The 19590-nt window shown below is 36.3% G+C and overlaps 4 protein-coding genes across 5 annotated transcripts; 3 read left to right on the top strand and 1 right to left on the bottom strand.

Annotated features, from left to right (window-relative positions):
* The first annotated feature begins 390 nt into the window (after nt 1-390).
* On the top strand, nt 391-7040 carry LOC104241285 (transcription factor GTE4). Of its 2 annotated transcripts, none has more exons than XM_070152980.1 (6): nt 391-720; nt 1340-2878; nt 2991-3036; nt 3118-3219; nt 3350-3454; nt 6709-7040. In XM_070152980.1, the coding sequence occupies exons 2-5, from the start codon at nt 1358-1360 to the stop codon at nt 3409-3411; spliced, it is 1731 nt and encodes a 576-aa protein (XP_070009081.1). In that variant the 5' UTR covers nt 391-720; nt 1340-1357; the 3' UTR covers nt 3412-3454; nt 6709-7040. The 2 variants fall into 2 exon arrangements, with proteins under 2 accessions (XP_070009081.1, XP_009794521.1); XM_009796219.2 differs by having other exon boundaries at nt 3115-3219; nt 6709-6884.
* A 2842-nt stretch (nt 7041-9882) lies between these two features.
* Nucleotides 9883-14929, top strand: LOC104241287 (uncharacterized). The gene is made up of 7 exons (XM_009796221.2): nt 9883-10398; nt 11124-11365; nt 11446-11542; nt 13503-13686; nt 13778-13859; nt 13933-13981; nt 14081-14929. The coding sequence occupies exons 1-7, from the start codon at nt 9973-9975 to the stop codon at nt 14150-14152; spliced, it is 1152 nt and encodes a 383-aa protein (XP_009794523.1). The 5' UTR covers nt 9883-9972; the 3' UTR covers nt 14153-14929.
* An 842-nt stretch (nt 14930-15771) lies between these two features.
* On the top strand, nt 15772-16302 carry LOC104241291 (uncharacterized protein At1g43920, Chloroplastic-like). The gene is made up of 2 exons (XM_009796229.1): nt 15772-15903; nt 16036-16302. The coding sequence occupies exons 1-2, from the start codon at nt 15772-15774 to the stop codon at nt 16300-16302; spliced, it is 399 nt and encodes a 132-aa protein (XP_009794531.1).
* A 2326-nt stretch (nt 16303-18628) lies between these two features.
* On the bottom strand, nt 18629-19339 carry LOC104241292 (uncharacterized). Its single transcript, XM_009796230.2, has one exon. It carries the CDS (start codon nt 19337-19339, stop codon nt 18629-18631), a length of 711 nt encoding a protein of 236 aa, XP_009794532.2.
* Between the last annotated feature and the right edge of the window lie 251 nt (nt 19340-19590).

Below are 19590 nucleotides of genomic sequence, written 5' to 3'. Positions count from 1 at the left end.
TTATAAAGATATTACATAAAAATTACAAGTAATTATAAAATTTATAATATGTTAAATTAAAAGTACTACATAATAAAATATTAATGAATAGTGTTATACTAAATTTGATGTAACATTATTCACACATTAAAATGGTATAAGAAATAGTATTGGGTTGGAGCATCAATACACCAAATCTTATATTAAAATAGCATTTGCGTCAAAAATGAAGTTGGGCTGAAGATGGTCTTAGAGCGACTATGCAATGTCATTTTCGTGATCTCCTCGTCAACATGTACTCGTGTTATATTTTTCATTTTCATTGGGAGGGTCACTATCATGTCCAATCGGATATGGGCTCGGGCATTGGCCCAATGACCTTTCCGAGTCAAAGAGGGCCAAATATTCTACGATCCACGTCTACTCCCACGCGCCACCCTCAACGCGTGGGTCATATCTGCAAAGACCAAGCTAATGTCAACGTTCCGACCAAATAGAAATCACGGCCGTCGTTCTCTGCCCTTCTTCTCAATGACAAAATCCTAGCCCTCCATTCCGCCGTGGCCAGCACGCGACTCGCATTTTCGCCTCTCCTCCTCCCCTCCTCTTACCGACCACTATTCATCTCCGATATTAGGGGGAAAAAAACAATGAGCGATTTGCAGTAAACACAAAAATCTTAGTGCGTGAGAGCAGCTGATTGATAGAGAGAGAAAGTGCGTGGGTGAAGATTTACGAAAAGTATGTGTTAATTATTGTGATTTAGTTTAAACCCTAAATCTCGGGTAAAATTGATGTAATTTACATAAATCCGAGTTTTTTTTTTGTTTGCATCTATGAGTATTTACGGCTTATGAAGTTCTCAACTTGCGAGTGTGTAAAGATTTGTTTCTCGTTGTTTTGAGCTATATGTTTGTGCTACGAAATCATATCTCCTCTAACGGCTGCTTGCTAGGGTTTCTATCTCTTTTCATATAATAGTGCGTGTGCTTCTACGTGTTGTTTATGTAAAATAAGCTTGCTTGAGAAGAAATTCAGTGTTTTTATCAGTACATATACTAGAGTGTGTGTGTGTATTTGCGCGCGCACTACGTGTTCTTTGTGTAAAATTAGCTTGATTGAGAAGAAATGCAGTGTTTTTCTTATCAGTACATATACAAGTGTGTGTGCGCGTGCGCTTCTACGTGTTCTTTGTGTAAAATAAGCTTGTTTAGAGGAAATTCAGTGTTTTTTTTAATCAGAAGGAATTTAGTGTTTTCTTAAGCAGTAATTTGGTGATGACAAATTACTCAATTTTGTTGAAGTGCAAGTTAATTGACAAATATTTATGCAACTGCTTTTTTCAAACCTATTCAATTAGGGTTTTGTTGGTGAATGTATGACTTCGGGAACAATGACGAATGGTGAAAATGGAGGATCGAAAGAGCAGCAGAGGTTGACTGAAAGCAAAGTCTACAGACGGAAGTCATTTAAAGGGTTAAATAATATAGGGAAAACAGTTCTGGAAGATGTCAATTCGTCTCAAAAAATAGTTGGTTTTTGCTTAGATGCGGCCTCAGAAGGTTCTTCGAGTCTGAACCGTTTTTTAACATTAGAGAATACTGGAATATTGGCAGGTAATGGCCAAGAGAATAGTGCTAGAATCAATTTGGCGTTTAAGTCCAAGCGTGAGATGAGAGAGCTAAGAAGGAAGTTGCAGAGTGAGTTGGATTTGGTTCAGAGTTTGGTGAAGAAGATCGAGAGAAAAGATGCACAGAAGATTGACACTGGAATTGATAAGGATAGTGGGGTACGACAGGTACATTCAGATGTCTCACAAATGGGGCAACAGCTTGAGTCCAGGCCTTTGAATCAGTTAAGTGTATCCGTCTTGGAGAACAGCCATGGTGTGCTTGATAATGCGGAGAAAGAGAAGAGGACACCAAAGGCAAACAAATTTTATAGGAACTCAGATTTCTTATTAGCTGAGGATAAGTTTTCCCCAGCTGAAAGCAACAAGAAGTCGAAATCAAATGCAAAGAAAGTGAGTGGACCAGAATCGGTACATGGTATGGGGCAGGGGAAGTTCTCAAATCAAATACTCAAGAATTGTCGTGCTTTGCTTGAAAGATTGATGAAGCACAAGCATGGTTGGGTGTTTAACCAGCCTGTTGATACAAAGGGTCTTGGTTTACATGACTATTTTGACATTATTAAGAATCCAATGGATTTGGGAACCGTGAAGTCCAGGCTGGATACAAATTGCTACAAGTCTCCTAAAGACTTTGCCGAGGATGTGAGACTTACGTTTCAAAATGCTATGACGTATAATCCAAAGGGCCAAGATGTTCATATGATGGCCGAGCAACTTTCCAAGATATTTGAGGAAAAGTGGGCCACTATAGAGGCTGATTATATGCGCGAGTTGAGATTGACAATGGACTCTCAGGCGAGTTTGAAGACTCCTAAATCTAAGAAGCCTCCTTCCCAACCATTGCCACCCCCTGGAGTGAGGAGGACTTTAGACAGGTCAGAATCAACATCCAATCCCTTTGATTTGAAGACTAAATCTGTCGCTCTCCCCCAATCCGGAAGGACCCCTGTACCAAAGAAGCCGAAAGCAAAGGATCCCAATAAAAGAGAGATGACATATGATGAAAAGCAAAAGCTTAGCACAAGCCTACAGAATTTACCTTCTGGAAAGCTTGAACAGGTAGTACAGATCATCAAAAAGAGGAATTCATCTCTTTGCCAACAGGATGATGAGATTGAAGTGGATATTGATAGTGTTGATACTGAGACCCTATGGGAGCTCGACAGGTTTGTTACTAATTACAAGAAGAGCTTGAGCAAGAACAAAAGAAAAGCTGGACTTGCAGATCAAGGAGAAAGTGAAGCTGAGAAGAATGTCCAGGAGAAGGTAAAATATTGAGCATTAATTTTTTCCAATTTGATTCTCTTTTTTTTTTTTGTCTGTTTGGGTAATTTTCTTTTGTTTCATATTTTTAGCTCGCTTTCTTGCTATTTTGCAGAATGCTAACCCAGTTGTGGTAGAAATCCCAAAAGAAAGCAAAGCAGGTAAGTTCTTAAAATGTGAGAATTTCCAAACCCAGTAATCTCGTTGGAAATAGTTATTAACTCTGTTGTATATGCTAGTAGAAGAGAAAGGCACTTCCTCCAATCCTGCTCAAATGGAAAATCAGGGCAAAGATGTTAGTCAAGCAAGCAGCTCTAGCACTGACTCAGTGTCATCATCAAGTGGTAGTGATTATTTTTCTCTTTCATCTCTCTCTCACTATTGTTCTCATTTGCCTTTTTCTTGGGGTGTCATGATTGGATCTTTCTCTAGTCTAAATCTTCATTTTCCCTTATTGTTTCACATTAATTGCAGATTCTGATAGCGAAAACTCTTCAGGAGGTGGATCTGATGCAGAGCATTCACCAAAGAGTTGATTCTGTTGTCCAGATATAATGTTCTCTCTTTCAAAGTCTTGTGGTAAATGCTGGACTCTGTTTCCTCCGTCGATGCTATCTGAAATCTTTTGACTTGCTCCCTTAAGTACAACAGCAATCCAACTTTCCTTGGATCTATTTTTATATTTACTCTTGAGATTCTATTGACTGATTAATAATTTGAATAATCCAGATGATAGTTTTACCTTTAACCAATGCACCTGTCCTTTTTGCATAAATTAATTTCTTTTAGATAGGTGACGTGGCTTCTATATCTTTGACAATTTTGAAGGGCGTCTCTTTGAAGTGAATAGTGGATTGGTGATCAAGACCATCAGAGGATGGTCTGAGATTGCACCCTTTCAATTGTTATGCTTTCTCCTTCTAGGAATAGAACATAGAGAACCAACTCTTAATAGTAAACCAGAACAAATGTAATCCCAAAAGCCTTCTTATTGATGTCTTCCTCTTGAAGGATCCTGGTATTCTCATTACATTCAGCTCCAGAGATGGGGTGCCACCATTTTGATGGTGGATCAGCCTAATATTGCAATGTAATATGAGGAGAAAATGTTAAGTATCAGTCACTTGGTCACAAGGTAATCAAATATGACTCAAAATGTGGTGATTGGTTGGGCTCTGGTGTTCTTAAACAATAACATAAGTAAAGATGATGCTTTGGACTTTTAAGTTCCTTTAGGTTTCCAGTCACTTATCATAAAAAATGCCGAACATAGAATCTGCTGCTTAACTCTATAGTCTTGTATTTTTCTGAACATCAAAGTTGTGCAAACAATTGTGGTGTAAAACTTATAATCATACTATGAAACCTTTTTTTCTGAACAGGTCATACTATGAAACTTTTTAGAAGAGTGATACAGTGTCTTTTAGGAGATTACAAGGGTGACAAAGGCATAGTTTGGTTTTATACCTAGTAAGTTTATAACAAAAGCTATATTTTTTGCTAAAACGATTGATGGGAATTTAAAAGGGGAGGAAAAAGTATCTCCAAAGGGTTATTCGTGAACATTGAAAAGTACATAATAAAGTGTCAAGAAAAGCCCTGATCAGTGTGCCCCCAGGGCCTAGCTCAAGTGGCAAAGGGTGGTAGATTTGTGTCTTAGGTCACAGGTTCAAGCCCCCACACCATGCAAAGCAAAGCTTGGTATTTAAGTGGAGAAGGGTAGAGGGGCGGGCCCATTATCCACCGAGTTTCGAAGGCTGCGGTTGGTCCAAAGGATCGGCCCCAGATGGATTTCTCGGTCATAAAAAAAAAAAGCCCTGATCAGTGTTGTGAAGAGCATGAAGCGAGGAAAAGCGGCAAGCCCCTTTTCGCTTAAAGCGTGAAGCGAAGCGCTCGCTTTTCTGAAATGAAGCGGAATTTTTTTAAAAATATATTAAAATAAATATTGCATAGACATCACATGTTACACATGTAACTGCCAATACTAAAAAATTGGCAGTGAGACTAAGAACAAAAGATGAAGAACTGAAGAAACAAAAAATTGGCAGCATTTCGCTGCAATTTTAAGGACTGAAATGAAAATAAGAAGAAGAAGAAGAAGAAGAGAATGAGAAAAAGAAGAACTGAAGAGGGAACAAAAATTTGGCAGCATTTCGCTGCTGTTTTAAGAAGGATGAGGAGGAGGAGGAACCCTCTCTGCTACTTGCTCTGCTGCTCGCTGATTTTCTAAAAAAAAAAACAGAGCTTTTTTATTTATCAGTGACTTAAAAGACAAAAGCGAGCGCTTCCGTCACTTCTTGCTTCGCTAGCGCTTCTCGCTTTTTTGGCAAAAGTGGACTCTTCAACCTACCTGTTATGCTTCACCCTACAAAAGCGACACAGTGGCTTCGTCGACGATGAAGACAGCGAAGAAGAAGAAGAAGACTGAGCTTTTTTATTTATCAGTGACTTAAAAGACAAAAGCAAGCACTTCCGTCACCTCTCGCTTCGCTAGCGCTTCTCGCTTTTTTGGCAAAAGCGGACTCTTCATCCTACCTGTTATGCTTCACCGTACAAAAGCGACACAGTGGCTGCCTCGGTCGCTTCAGCGCTTTATCACAACACTGGCCCTAATCTGGGTTTTTAAGTTTAAATAAGTTCAACTAAAATATAACACCATAAAGGACATGTATCAAGGAGCGCCATGTTTGCAGGATGAGAAGGTTTAAGATGTTCAATTTTTTGAGTGATATCAAACATGAATCGCTTATTAATCTCTAGAATAATAGAACCTAACTAAGAAAGTAGGTCACAAGTGTGAGAATAGTTAGAGGATATATAAAGGAGCTTCCAGTGTACGTCAGCCTACATTAGATATTTTTCTTGAGCTCCTACTTGTTTATATTAGTTGTAATTTAGTTTACAAATCAATAATCATATACACGATGAGTTTTAATGTGCATGCTATTTGCAGGTTATATTATGTTAATCAACTAACTAACGACGGAGTCAATCAAAAGATTGAACTATTGAAAGGCACTCTAGATAATAAGTGTTTTAGGACGGATAGAAGGAAGAAAGTGTATATCCATTAAAGTATTAACTCTAACCCCATATGAAGAATGAAGCTAAAGTGAGATTAGATGGAATCTACGTTGCTCGGACTCGGGCAGATCTAGATGTCAGATTCTTCATCGCATAATTTTAGGATTCGAAGGTATGGATCTGAGTGTGGATACAAGTGTTGGAATACGGCAAACAACTGTATATTTACGACATATATACGTATATATTCTGATTAAGTAAAGCTATCAAACAAAAACTAATTCTTTATAAACACCTAATATTTTATTCCTAAGATATCTCGTGTAGAGCCAAGCATTCTCAATACGTTATATGAATATATGACAAACCAAAAAATTAAACCAAATACGGAGGCAATCTATACTACTTGGTCATAGATGTAGCTAAAGCACCCAAGATAAGTTGACCAAATCCAGTGTGGATCTCACACCCATACCCAAATCGTGTCGGATCGACATGGGTGCGGCATGGATTTTGAAGGGTAAAATCTTACAACTGACATTTTCTGAGCGAGTGATGCAAGATACAAATTAGACAATATATTTGGCTCCATGTTGATTGATACCAAGTTTGCCACAATTAGAGTGGCTGGCTTTCTTTTTTGCTGAGTTAATCTTATTCTTGCTTTCCCATCCATTGTAACACTAATTCTTAATATTTCTAAGTTGTGTGCAGATTTGATGAACTCGAGTTGTCAATATTTTTCTATAAGTTGTGTGCAGCTTTGATGAACTCGAGTTGTTAATATTTCTCTCTGATGTGTGTGCCAGATTTCAAGGTCTACGAGCATACTGATGTCGTCCTTCAATCAAGAGGGTGCTGTTGGTGGTAATGGCATATGCTGGCTGGTCCCAATTTGTATGATAGTAGCATCTAGTTTGTAGCTTATGTACATTCGCTTGTGGATTTCTAATTTGTGCAGTTTGAAGTCATATTTTTCAAATCACTTGAATGTGGTAGAAAGCTCTGTCCTACTTGTAGCATTAATAAGATGCTCTGTACATATCCTACGTGTTAATGTAGTAATAAGTCAATCAGGATAATTAACTATTATCCTTTCCTAATTTTTATATTTTTGAGTGAACAACTCTCTTTTTGTTAATTTTCTATTTTTATATTGAGGAATTATGCTTATATTAGGTTATGTTATGTAGATCTTTGCTCCTGATATTTTCTTGCTCTATATTTGGCCTTAGTCGTTTGCATGCACAATTGTGAGCAATTTGTGAAACAATTGGAAATGCTTTTGTCGCAGAAGCACATGTTTAAGAACTATGTTCGAAATTGTGCAGCAATGGCTTTTTAAGGGTCACATTTACCTTCTACCTTCAAATATTGTCTTTATTTAACCTCTATTATACTTTGCGAATAAAATTACCCGTCATTACTATTCTTATCACATATATATCCTTATTTCTAACAAAATTCTGCTTGGCCAACTTTAAGAATTCACACATTTTCGAGGGAAAAAACAAAAAAACAAAGTCTTTAGGGTAAGTTTAACTTGATCCTTTATATACAAATCTAGACATTAAAAGTAGCTTCAAATGCAAACGAACCTCAATCACCAACCATAAATCAAACAGGAAAAAGGTTAATTCTAATGGAAAAGGTCAATGTTAGTAGTAACAAATAGTTACTACTAATCTTGAAAGACTCTTAGAAGTGGCCATGTTTAATCCTACTAATCTTGAAAGACTATTAGAAGTGACCATGTTTTCTCTCCATATTTTTCATAATAATCACAATGCACTAACAAAGAAAAATATTTGTACAATTAAATCATTTAAAAGGTCAGTACAAGTAAATCTATTTAATAACACTGATAAATAATTTAGGTTTTTACAAGTAAATCTATCTAATATTATTGATATATAATCTAAAATAAATAATAACTAAACAACAATGATGTAAAATTTACTTCCCTATATAACCTAAATTCTTAACAAATAGGTAACAAAACTCCTCCTCAACTTATAGCCTGTTGTACGCATGTTTAGTTAATATATAATATCTATCTTTAGTACTAAAAATAAAGTTTTTAGAAGGAATTTTTTTTCGATTAGAATAAAAAGCAAAAGCAAGTTTTTGAGAGCAAAAAAATAGCTTCTCCCTAAAAGTATTTTTGAAAAATATTTCTGAAAATATATATTTAGAAATACTTTTTAAAGCTTGCTGAAATAATAATTACTACTTGAACGTATTTTTCAAAATAAATAATCAAACACAAACTGTTTTTCTACCAAAAAAATTACATTTTTAATAAACACTTTTGATGTTTGGCGAAACTGGCAACTTCTTCCTTGTTCTTATATAGTCGACTCTAAGGGTGTGTTTGGTGTAATGGAAAATGTTTTCTGTGAAAAATATTTTCCAAGAAAATGTTTTCTTGAAAAATAAGTAGTAATCTTATTCATTTCCGGTGTTTGGTACGCAAATTAAGGAAAATGACTTTTAAGAGTATTCATAAATAATTTAGATATAATAAACATAAAGTCATAAACTTTCAAACCAACAACCTTCCGAATTCACAAATTTCATGAACTTTCGAACCGCTAAACTTTCGAAACCGCGGAATTTCGAACCCGTAAACTTTATAATTTCTAAACCCGTAAACTTCCAAACACATAAACCTCTGAACTCATAAATTTGGAACTTGTAAAATTTTGAACCTTTAAATCGATAAATAAAAAAAACTAAAACTGAAAAATATATTTAAAAAATATTTTTTTCATGGGGAGGGACGAGGGCAGAAATTTGAAATTACAAAAAAAAATAAGAAAAAAAAATTGAATTGCGGGAGGAGGGTGGGGGTGGGGTGGAGGGGTAGTAGGGTAGGTGGTGACAGAAAAACTTAAATTTGAAAAAAAAAAACCTTTTTTGGAGAGAGGGGTTGGGTTGGGTGGTGGGGTGGGTTGGTGAGAGTGGGGAAGGTTGAGAAATAGTTTTGGAAAATATTTTCTGTTATGTTGATAAGGAAAACATTTTACTCCAATTGGAGCAAAACTAGGGGTGTCAATGGTTCAGTTCGGCCGGTTATTTTATAAAATTTGTACTATACCAGTTTTTCGGTTATTCTATTATGTATAACTAAAATTAGACTTTTCTAAACCGTCCCAATCATGTCGGTTTCTCTTCGGTATCGGTACGGTTCGACTAATTCTCGATTTTTTTATATCATGTAAAATTCACCAGTAGAAGTAAAATGCAATAACATACGTTCTTTTATAGGACTTAGCAAAACTCTCTAGACATTTTTACTGTTTAAAGGGTGATGAATTAAAAAAAAAAGTGATGGCTAGAATATAGATCCATCAACTATTCTACAACAGTGTAAAAGAAATCAAACAAAGGCAAAGAAAATATAAATCACACGAGTTGAAAGATATACCAAGCTAGGACTCAAGAATAAAGTCTATAGAAAATTAAATATTCAAAAAGATAAATCCAAATTATATGAAAGGAAACATATTTAATACATTGTAGTTTGCTACTCATAATCGCTAGAATACTTTGTGTCTTGCTAATAAAGATACTTGAAATAACTTAGTTTAAGTAGAAATAACATAATAGGTTTTAGGAGTTAGTATTTTGAGTTTAATTACTTGTTGGCTTGTAATAGTTTTCATAATTCCAAGGCCCAAGGAAAATTTAATGCATTATTACTTTTAAACTTACTAAATAAATATATTTTCTAATGTAAAATTTATTCGGTACGGCTCAGTATTTTTTCGGTTTATTTTTATAAAATAAAAAACCTATCCTAATTATCGGTGCAATTATAGATTTATATAAAAATCTACGATTTCTTAAAAAGAAACCTAAAAATCAATTCGGTGCGGTACAACTCGATCGATTTAGTGGGTTTTCGAATATCCATTAACAGCCCCTGCACACCCTAAATTGGAGAGCAAACAGAGCCATAGGTAAAAAGAAAAAAGAAAGAAAGAAAGAAACAGAGCCATATTTCAATCTCAAGTCCTATAATCCTCTCCACTTTCAGACTTCACATAAACCGCAAATTTCATCCCAAAATGGCAGCATCTACTTTCAAATTCAGACCCATATTTTCCACCCCACTAAGATTCACTCTCTGCTCCTCACAGAAAAACACAATTTCTACCTCTCCTTTAACTATTCATTACCCAGAATTACCAAACCAATGGTCAGGTTTGCAAAATTGGAGACACAGCTCTTTAAACCATCAGCGTTTCTGGGGACCCAATGGCCCGGATAATAGTATCGTACCCTCAAATTCAACTAAAGAATCTACTTTGTGGGAATCAATTAACTCGGCTTCGTCTCTTGCTGAAATGGGTGCTGCTGTTCTTTGCACCAGTGATCCTTTAATGAAATCGAAGCTTTCCCATTTGGCTTATTGTAGGTGGCGTGAAGAGGGTCTTCCTGTTGGTACTTTCCAACCCCCGGCTCGCCCTGCTCGACCTTCCAAACCTGAATTGGTATTTTATTTTCCATTATTTGAAGTTCTTTAGTTAACGGAATTCGATTAGGATCTCCGTTCCAATTTATGTGAACTTATTTGATTGGACACGTGGTTCAAGAAAGAAAGAAATAAAAGCTTTTGAAATTAATGGTGTCATAACATTTTTGTATCTATAAAAGCTTTGGGTCAGAATGCTGAATGACAAGTTTAAGTTAACTTGTTTCCAAATTTAGAAAGGGGTCATTATTTTTTAAACAGACTAAAAAGAAAGAGGATCGCATAAATTGAGATGGAGGGAGTACCAACTTTGCTCGTTCTATTTGTTTTCTTAAGAGATGTAAAGGCAAAGTGACGAACTTTACTTTTATTGATGGTTTTCATCAGATGTTTAACGTTGAATTATTTGATTATTTGACTTTAGTATTCACTTTAAAGACATAGGTGGATGTATTATCTTAGCAGTGGGTGCGTGTACAGTGTACCTACAGTCTTCCATTTGTAATGTATATATAGATTCGAAATTTAAAAGTGTACAGTCTTACCAAGTTCATACATATTGTCAACAAACGACTAGGGATTTCAGTGCTACTTCGTGCTAGAACTGTGCGTGATACATCACTCTACAAACCTCATTTGAAGTAGTTCAGTCAAAACTTAAGATGCTGGTGTTTTTACTTTCTTTTGATTCTCTTGCCAATGATTTTGTAGCTTTAGCTTATGTGTTCTAAGTCCTGTATACAGGTTCCATCTAAAGAAATTCCACCTCCTAAACACTCGGGTTTACCTCTCAATGCATATATGATTCACAATCTTGCTCATGTGGAGTTAAATGCAGTTGACCTCGCATGGGATACTGTAGTCCGTTTCTCACCATACAGTGAGATTTTAGGTGATGGGTTCTTTGCTGATTTTGCACATGTGGCTGATGATGAGAGTCGCCATTTTGCTTGGTGTTCACAGAGATTATCTGAGCTTGGATTTAGGTGAATATGTCTTCAATTTGGCTATGAAATGTGTTGTATTTTATAAGATGGTGTTTATATCTCTTTGCTTCCTTGAACAGCTACGGTGACATGCCTGCTCATAATTTGCTCTGGAGGGAATGTGAGAAATCTTCAAATAATGTTGCTGCACGGCTCGCTGCAATCCCACTTGTTCAGGTCCTCCACTGTTTTTGAAAAAGATATGAACGATAAATCAATTGCTTGAACTGTTGGAATATTATGCAGTGACGATTGCTCAACTCATTCCACTTATTTGTCTTTGATTGCTTGGGGATCTATTTTAAAGCTGTGTGATTATGCTTTCTCCGGGAAGTCCAATAAGTGTGTTTAAAATTGGGAAGAAATTGATAAAAGGATAAATAATAATCAACTTTAGAAACGGATAAGCATCGCCTATTGACAATTAAGTAATAGTAGTTAGACGAGGTTGGTTTCTAATATACTAAGAAAGCTTCTAAGTGTAGTGTACTTGTGGAGGAAAGATACTAAGAAATATGGATGTGAATGAACTATCAATATATTTTCCATAGACCAATTATAACCATATCCTGTTGGAAATTCTGCAGTTAACGTGGTAGGAAATGTTAGAAGATTTATTCTTACAAAAATTTGAATTTCAGTAGTCTTACTGTTGGCTATGAGGTATCCTGAATTCTGAGTATGTTCTCCTGACTTGAAGTTTAGAAGTATGAAGATTGAATTACTCATCAAAGTTTCAACCATGGTGTTATCAATTTAATAAATGGTAAATGTGGCCAATCATAAATATGGTGTCGGACTTTTCTTAGGTTGTCTTAAGTATGTCATGTTAGATTCTCTTATCAGAAAATTCATTTAAATGATTTCGCTAGAGGTGCGAATATTGAATTTTGGCAAGTTCCTGGATGAAGTTCTCACTATCATTTTCTACTCTGCCTCTAATTAAGATCTCTTTCTTCTTCAACAGTTTAGCCTGCGGGATCGCTATATCTCTATTTCTTTTTGAATTTCCTCTCTTCTGGAAAAATCAGTGGTACAACAATAACAGCTATGCGTTAATCTGAAACTTGTTAGGGCCGGCATATGAATCTTCAAGGGTATATGTAGCTAAATTGGTAAAGTAAAGGTCAGGGTCAAGCACTTGTTACTAGAGACAACCGGCATGTGCCATTACTGAATGATGACGCTGGACTAAAAAGTAACATGGTTGTGTATGTGTGTCTCTTGATTTACGTGCCCTTTTTATTAGATTTAGGTGTATATTTTGATCTTAAAATGTACTAGTTAGATATGACAGCTTCTTATTCCACAACAGAAAGCACTAGAAGTTTTGAAATACAAAATGTAGAAGTCGCACTTTAAGACTCATGACATACTTCCTGTTGTCCTGAAGAGTGGCTTGGTTGGTTTATGAGGGCCAAATAGCATATGCTCGAGATGAATTCCAAACATGATTCATCCGCTGTTTGAAAGTAAAACTTATAGATGTTGACCGTACGTAGGTGGACATTGTTTTTGCTTTTCTTTCCTTTCTCCAAAAAAAATTTCATTTAGTATGTTTTCAATGAATAGTACACACGAAACCACTTTTCGTTGGGCTATGAGTTGGTAAAGCTATTCTGGCTCATTCATGCTTACTATCAATGAGTCAGAACAATGTCGCCTAACTCTTCTTTCAAGGCTTAGTTATCCAAGTGAATCGATTAAAGTTGGTTCCATTAATTAAAAAAAGAATGTGATGGCCCCTATAGAGATTTTAACGTCAAAATAGCCAAAGCCCAGGCACTTTTACTGAAGAAGTGACCAGCCTCACTTCTCAGATTGGGTTCTACTTTTGGAGAAAACTGTTAAGAGTAATTTCCTGTAGGTGTTTTAGCACAATTCTAATTACATCAGAAATGTTGATATAGATGGAAATTCGTTTGGCTTGTGCATTAAATAAGATGTTGACACGTAGTAAAATGGGCACATAGGCTCTAATCTTTTGGCCTGAAAGTTTGTAATTAGTGTGATCTTTAAATTTTGGTGTTGTGGATGGGAATATGGTTTTATGAGGTGCTTGTTTCTTTCTGTCATATTAGGAGTTGTGCCTTTTGACTATGCTATCTGAATTCATGGTTGTTCTTGTTTTCTATAGGAAGCAAGAGGTCTTGATGCTGGGCCTCGGCTGGTGCAAAAGCTAATTGGCTTTGGAGACCATAGGACTTCCAACATTGTGGCTAGAATTGCTGATGAAGAAGTTGCACATGTGGCTGTGGGCGTCTTCTGGTTCATTTCGGTTTGTCAGCAAATGGGACGCACCCCCTGCACAACTTTCAGAGGTCCACTTATTTTTGTGTGTGTGTGTGTTTTTTAAAGGTGCAGGCACTGTCTTGCCTCTTCAGTGAATTCACCAATTTCGTCTTTTGACAGATTTATTGGAGGAATATAATGTGGAGTTAAAAGGACCATTCAACCATTTGGCTAGAGATGAAGCTGGTCTTCCGCGGGAATGGTAAGTTGACAGTTTGATAGGTCAGACTTCTCGTATGATAAATCTGACAATACTCTGTATTTTTGGTACCTAGGTATGATCCTTCAGCAAGTGTAGAAGATAAGAAAAAGAAGCTATCTCAGGTATTTCAATAAAACTGTATTTAGAAAAGCTATAGTTTCCTTGACGAACTTCCATTCTTTTATCAGCTGAGAAATTTGAGGATATGGAAAACAATGCAGGTTTATGACAGATTGGAATGCATAATTTCTATGGAAAAAGAGAATTCGAGTCTGAACAGTCCATCCCGGTGATTCCTATAGGGAGGAACTGATTCTAGTTGAAGTCCATTCAGTCAATGAAGCTGCATTTGGTTTTGGTGATTATCCTATTTCAAGTGAATGTTCAGTTGGTTCACCAACAGGTATAGTCGATGGGGTGGAAGGTTTAGTTTTGCTGCAGAAGTAGCTCCCGCTCCACACTGACTCGTAAACAGACCAGCTAATATTTCAGAGAGCTGGTCTGTCGATTGTAAGTAGACTGTATCCATCTTTGACCGACAACCTGAGTACAATTTGCTTTCACAACTCTACCTAGTCGCCTCTGCTCTAGTACTTCCATAATAAGTTACAAGTAATCATATGATCAGCTTCAAACAAAAAAGCCTAGGTTTTTATCCGTCATGTCTGGATTCCTGGCATCATATTGGATTGACAATGGTGTTTTCTCATGACCCGAACGCTCACATAATAGTGCGCTCTTCTCGTTTTGATGATTTCTCTCACCTTCCAGCTCCTAATCATGCTCTAGCGGCAAGAAAGTGAAGTCATAACAAGGTAGCCGTACTGGAAGGCGAGACTGGATCACACCTCCTTTTCAGGGAGAATTGGCATTGGAGTATAGGTATTACAGTTTTTTATTTTTATTTTTAAAATCTTTTTTGGAAGGCTGTTATTTTTATGTTTGTAAATTACCAAAAAAGATAGAGATTTAGTGTTAACTTAAGATCTTATGTATCTCTGGGGAATAATTTGTTTACATGTTCTATGTATCAATATTATTAATTTCTAGAACATCTTTGATACTGATCATCATATTTTCCATTCTGCCTTAAATTACTTGCAGTTGCAGGCTTGGTTCACAACTTATTGCTTACAACAACAACATAGTGTGACGGCGTAATCCCACAAGTGGGATCTGGGAAGGGTTAGAGTATACACAAATCTTACTCCTACCTTGTGAAGGTAGAGAGGTTGTTTCTGATACACTCCCGGCTCAAGGAAAGCATAATTACAACAATAATGAAAAGAAATATGGTAGTGGAGAAGCCATGGGGAAAAGGGAGCAGTAACAACAACACGATAATATGGTAACTTAAGTGAAGAAACAACAGGTAGTAAAAGAAGGGAAAATGATATTGTATAGTCGCTCTCAAAACAATAGCCGAAAAAATATATATTTTTTGTACATACATACATTATGTATGTTATTTATAAAAATTATACAAATTTTATACACTTTTTCGGTCACCGTATGTAAATAGTTTCTGTCGCGGGCTAAAAGTGAAAAAAACCCGTAAAAGAATTCTAAGAATAAGAAAATACGAGAATAATACTAATGCTACTGGGAAAAGGCTCTAATATACCCATGTACTTTGAAAAATAGTACATTCCTTTTCCCTGTTATACTATTAGGCCATTTAAAGGCCTACCGTTAGGAAAGTGATTAAAAATACCCCTATTTTTAACACCTGTCCAACAAGGCAATTAAAATGCCAAATGGAAAGCCACGGTGGACAGATTCGACCCGTAACCCGTTAATATAACCAATTAGATGTCTTCTTCTTCCCAATACCTGTGCATTGCGAAAATTTTAGGATTCATATCAGAGAAATTTTTTGCTCATCTTCTCTCCTTCTTTCCTCGAATGTGAAATGTCTCAAGGAAGCTCATCTACTCTCGTCTCTTCTCAGATTAAGTGTCATTGTGGTTTGATAGTCAGCCAATTAACTTCGAAAACTATTGCTAATCCTGGAAGGAAGTTTTATAAATGCCTTAAGCCTAAGGTTTGTTGGTCTCATCTTCTAAGTTTGTTTTTTTCTTTTTTCCAGTTGTATAATGTATAACTACAAATTAAGCTTTTCAATTGTATAAACTATAAGTGTTTTAGTCTAAATGCAATTTACTGTTATTGACAGGATTATTCATGTCGGTTTTTCTTGTGGGAAGATGAAGTTTTCCCAGTTAATCCTATGAATGCAAATAGAGAATTGGGGTCGTCAATAGATGTTGTTATGTTGGACATAGAGAAATTGAAGCAGGAAGTAGCTGTTATGGAGGCTAAAAACCATTCTCAAGTGATTAAAGTTTCAATATTGGAAGAGAAAGTATCAAAGACGTGGATCATTCTATTGATAATATTAGGACTATATTTGGGGTTCATTGCTGCTTCAATGAAGAAATAATTGGCTTAGGAGATGTGTTCATTGTAATGTTAGCTGTAGTTAAGAGTTAACTTGTATGTGTCTAACTTGTGGGTGTCTAATATTAGGTTGCATTGCTACTTAGCTGCTTTGTATTGTTAACGTTTCCTACTATGTTTTAGTGGTTATTTTTGTTGTTTAAGTATAAAGCTTTCTTGTATCATAATTCCCTTTATCACAAACATAACATATCTTCAATATAGTTCCCTTTGTAATGTATATCCCTTTGTGACAAACACAACATATTTCAACAACATAATGAAATACATAGCTGGACAGTCAGCATAACTTCATTCAAATTCAACTAACACTTCATTAAAATTCAGCATTCACTTCATTCAGCAACATAAACATAACAGTTACATAACTTCATTCATAGACAACATAAACAACATCATTCTGTTGAAAGGACCCAAAAGGGATGTCACTTTATAACCCCAAAAACTGATACCACCCAAGTAATAAAATGACATCCACATTGAAAAGTTTAAGTTAAAGGATCTAAAAGTTAAGTTAAAAGTACTGTCACATGCAGTAATTACATCAATCCAAGACACAAAAAACTATCACATGTTCAGAACTTGACTAGTTCTGTGCATTGCCATTTCCCTTTCTTGACTTCATCTTGGCTAGTCGTTGCCTCTCTAATTGGTTTCCTGTTATGACAACTTTTACTCTCCATGTAAGATTTTTGGGTGAGTAAGGAAGTTGTGTTGGAAAACTCACACCACTGGCATCACCAACAAAGTTAATAGTCCTTGTTCCAGTTGTTGTGCCTAGTTGCTCCCTCCTTTGGAGTCTAGTCTTTACCTCTGACACACGCCTTGGCATTATAGGTGGTTCAAGATTGTCTGCTTCTGGATAGTCAAAATCTGTTTCTGCATTGCTGATGGATTGCTTCCTAGACAGGGATGGTGTTGGCATAAACATGTAATGAGGTCCAGAATTGCTGCTCGCTTGACTGGCCTGACTGGCTTGTGGTGCTGTCAGTTGCAGCTCCTCTTCTAAGGACAGCCCTGCAGCAGATGGAGATCTAGCCATGTTCTCCTCATGTTCTTCATCAACCAATGTCCTCGACCTCTTTTTTGTTTTCTTACCAAACTGTGGCAACTTTCCCTTGCTTTGCTGTCAATGATATAAAGTAACATAATTAGGACACTATGTTAATTCAGCTAACAAGTAATATAGTAAGGGTGTCAGGTCACCTTTTGACATCCCTTAGCATTATGCCCAGACTTTCCACATGTGGAACAAGTCATCACCCTGCCTTTTCTGGATTGGGACCACTCCCCTTGCCTATTTATTGTCTCATTCTTTTCTCTAGTCCTCTTCACTTTAGGCCGACCAGCCATATTCACTAGCAGGGGTGGATCCATTGCATGAGTTGGCTCTATATTCCAGAACTTCTCTCCTCTAATTGGTTCTAACTTATGTGTATAAGTGGAGAGATACGCCTCCTTGGTGAACCACCAATGAATCTCAGAGACAGGATTCACTTTTTTTGTACAGTAATGCTCTGATTGCATGAGGACATGGGATCCCAGTGAGGTCCCATGTTCTGCAAGTGCATTTTTCAGGTTGATCTCCACTCTATGCTTTTCAGTAGTTCCTTCATTCACCTCATAACCATCTTTTCCATTAGAATCAACAGTACATTTTTGTGCACTATTCAAGAATTGATAATATAACTGCATGGTAGGAGGACTTACATTTTCAGTCCAAGTCATCACTTCACCTTCATGCTCTCTCAACATATTCATCACCTTAACTCTTATGTCTTCAAGCATTCTGATAATTGGCTTATGCCTAGCATCTAGTATCCATGAGTTGAAAGATTCTATTAGGTTATTGTCCACTTGTTGGTTCTTGCATACTGTATCAAAGTATGTTCTACACCATGATTGTGGAGGATACCTCAACAAGTCTTCAGTAGCTTTTTCATCAATTTCTCCCAAGTTTTTCAAATGATCCTTGAAGTCTTCTTCATAGCTACTCCATGCACACCACCACAAATACTTTTTCTTCAAATCCCTAGCACCCTATCTTCTACACCAGTTAGCCTCTATGTGCCTCACACAGTATCTGTGGTGTGCATCAGGAACTACTGCCCGAACTGCCTCAATCAAGCCCTACATATATAAGATGCAGAAAATTAAACATCTAAAAATAAAAAGGAAACAGTCAATAATTTTAAAAGAATAACATTGAAGTAAAATAGAATAAGTACCTTCTGCATGTCTGACATGAATGTGTATCCTTCCCTTAGCTTGAGGTCTAATGAATTGTTCAACAATGTCAAGAACCAGGTTCAGGTGACCTTTGTTTCTTTATCCACAACAGCCCAAGCAATAGGATAAAAATGATTCATTGAATCAAGAGCAACATCAACTAAAAGCTGACCTTTGACCTTTCCTTTCAAGAAGGTTCCGTCCAAGCCAATAAAGGGCCTCAACCCACTCTTAAACCCCATTTTTAGAGCATGAAAATAGATATACATCCTAGAAAATCTTCTTTTTTCTTCAGCAAGTGCATCCTTTGATAAGGTAACTATTACATCACTCTCTGGATTACTCAACCTCAATTCATTAGCATATGCCTCTATCTTATTATACTCATCAGTAAAACTACCAGCAAGGGATTCAAGTATCATTCTCTTGGCCCTCTTGCACTTTGCATGGCTAACATTGATGTTGAAAGTATTTTTTAAGGTCATTTTCATCTCCTTAACTTTGATCATAGGATTCTCTTGCAGCTTGTTCTTAAAATATTCTGCTATGGCATTTTTGTTTATCCTAGGGTTGTCATATGCAGGGTTACACTTGTGTTTTGACTTAAGAGTTTTGATCTTAACCCCACCACCATTCTTATCCTCAGAAATTAGACATACAAAGGGGCAACCAACCTTACATCTGTACCTCAGTCTAATGCTATCACTCTTGAGTTGTTTTAGACCATAACAGTTGTCTAAGCAATACAAATTTATCACTTTTCTAGCCTCAGGTATATCTTTGAATGTCATTCCTTTGTATAGCTCTTCGTATTCAATCAACTTTTCAGAAATCTCCCTCTTTTTTTTGTAGTGCAATTACTTCTAAATCACAGAGTCATATTCTGAAAGAAGAGTCTCATCTTCACTCTCATTTGAACTACAATCAGTTGCAACCTCACAATCTACTGTTTGTGATTCATTATGGTCGACAATATTAGGAACAGGATTCACTATCCTCTACAGCATATACATTAATTACATTGAAATGGTTAGAAACCATG

Source organism: Nicotiana sylvestris, chromosome 8 (assembly GCF_000393655.2).
Source record: "Nicotiana sylvestris chromosome 8, ASM39365v2, whole genome shotgun sequence".
Taxonomy (NCBI): domain Eukaryota; kingdom Viridiplantae; phylum Streptophyta; class Magnoliopsida; order Solanales; family Solanaceae; genus Nicotiana; species Nicotiana sylvestris.
This window is presented reverse-complemented; position numbering and strand designations above follow the sequence as displayed.

Bases quoted from the DNA above. Each gene is read 5' to 3' on its own strand.
- LOC104241285 (XM_009796219.2), top strand. From the start codon at position 1,358: ATGACTTCGGGAACAATGACGAATGGTGAAAATGGAGGATCGAAAGAG. The intron at 2,879-2,990 runs GTAAAATATTGA...GCTATTTTGCAG, and splicing joins AGAAGAATGTCCAGGAGAAG to AATGCTAACCCAGTTGTGGT. The intron at 3,037-3,114 runs GTAAGTTCTTAA...TGTATATGCTAG, and splicing joins CCCAAAAGAAAGCAAAGCAG to TAGAAGAGAAAGGCACTTCC.
- LOC104241287 (XM_009796221.2), top strand. From the start codon at position 9,973: ATGGCAGCATCTACTTTCAAATTCAGACCCATATTTTCCACCCCACTA. The intron at 11,543-13,502 runs GTCCTCCACTGT...TGTTTTCTATAG, and splicing joins CTGCAATCCCACTTGTTCAG to GAAGCAAGAGGTCTTGATGC. The intron at 13,860-13,932 runs GTAAGTTGACAG...TTTGGTACCTAG, and splicing joins GCTGGTCTTCCGCGGGAATG to GTATGATCCTTCAGCAAGTG.
- LOC104241291 (XM_009796229.1), top strand. From the start codon at position 15,772: ATGTCTCAAGGAAGCTCATCTACTCTCGTCTCTTCTCAGATTAAGTGT. The intron at 15,904-16,035 runs GTTTGTTGGTCT...TGTTATTGACAG, and splicing joins ATAAATGCCTTAAGCCTAAG to GATTATTCATGTCGGTTTTT.
- LOC104241292 (XM_009796230.2), bottom strand. From the start codon at position 19,339: ATGACATTCAAAGATATACCTGAGGCTAGAAAAGTGATAAATTTGTAT.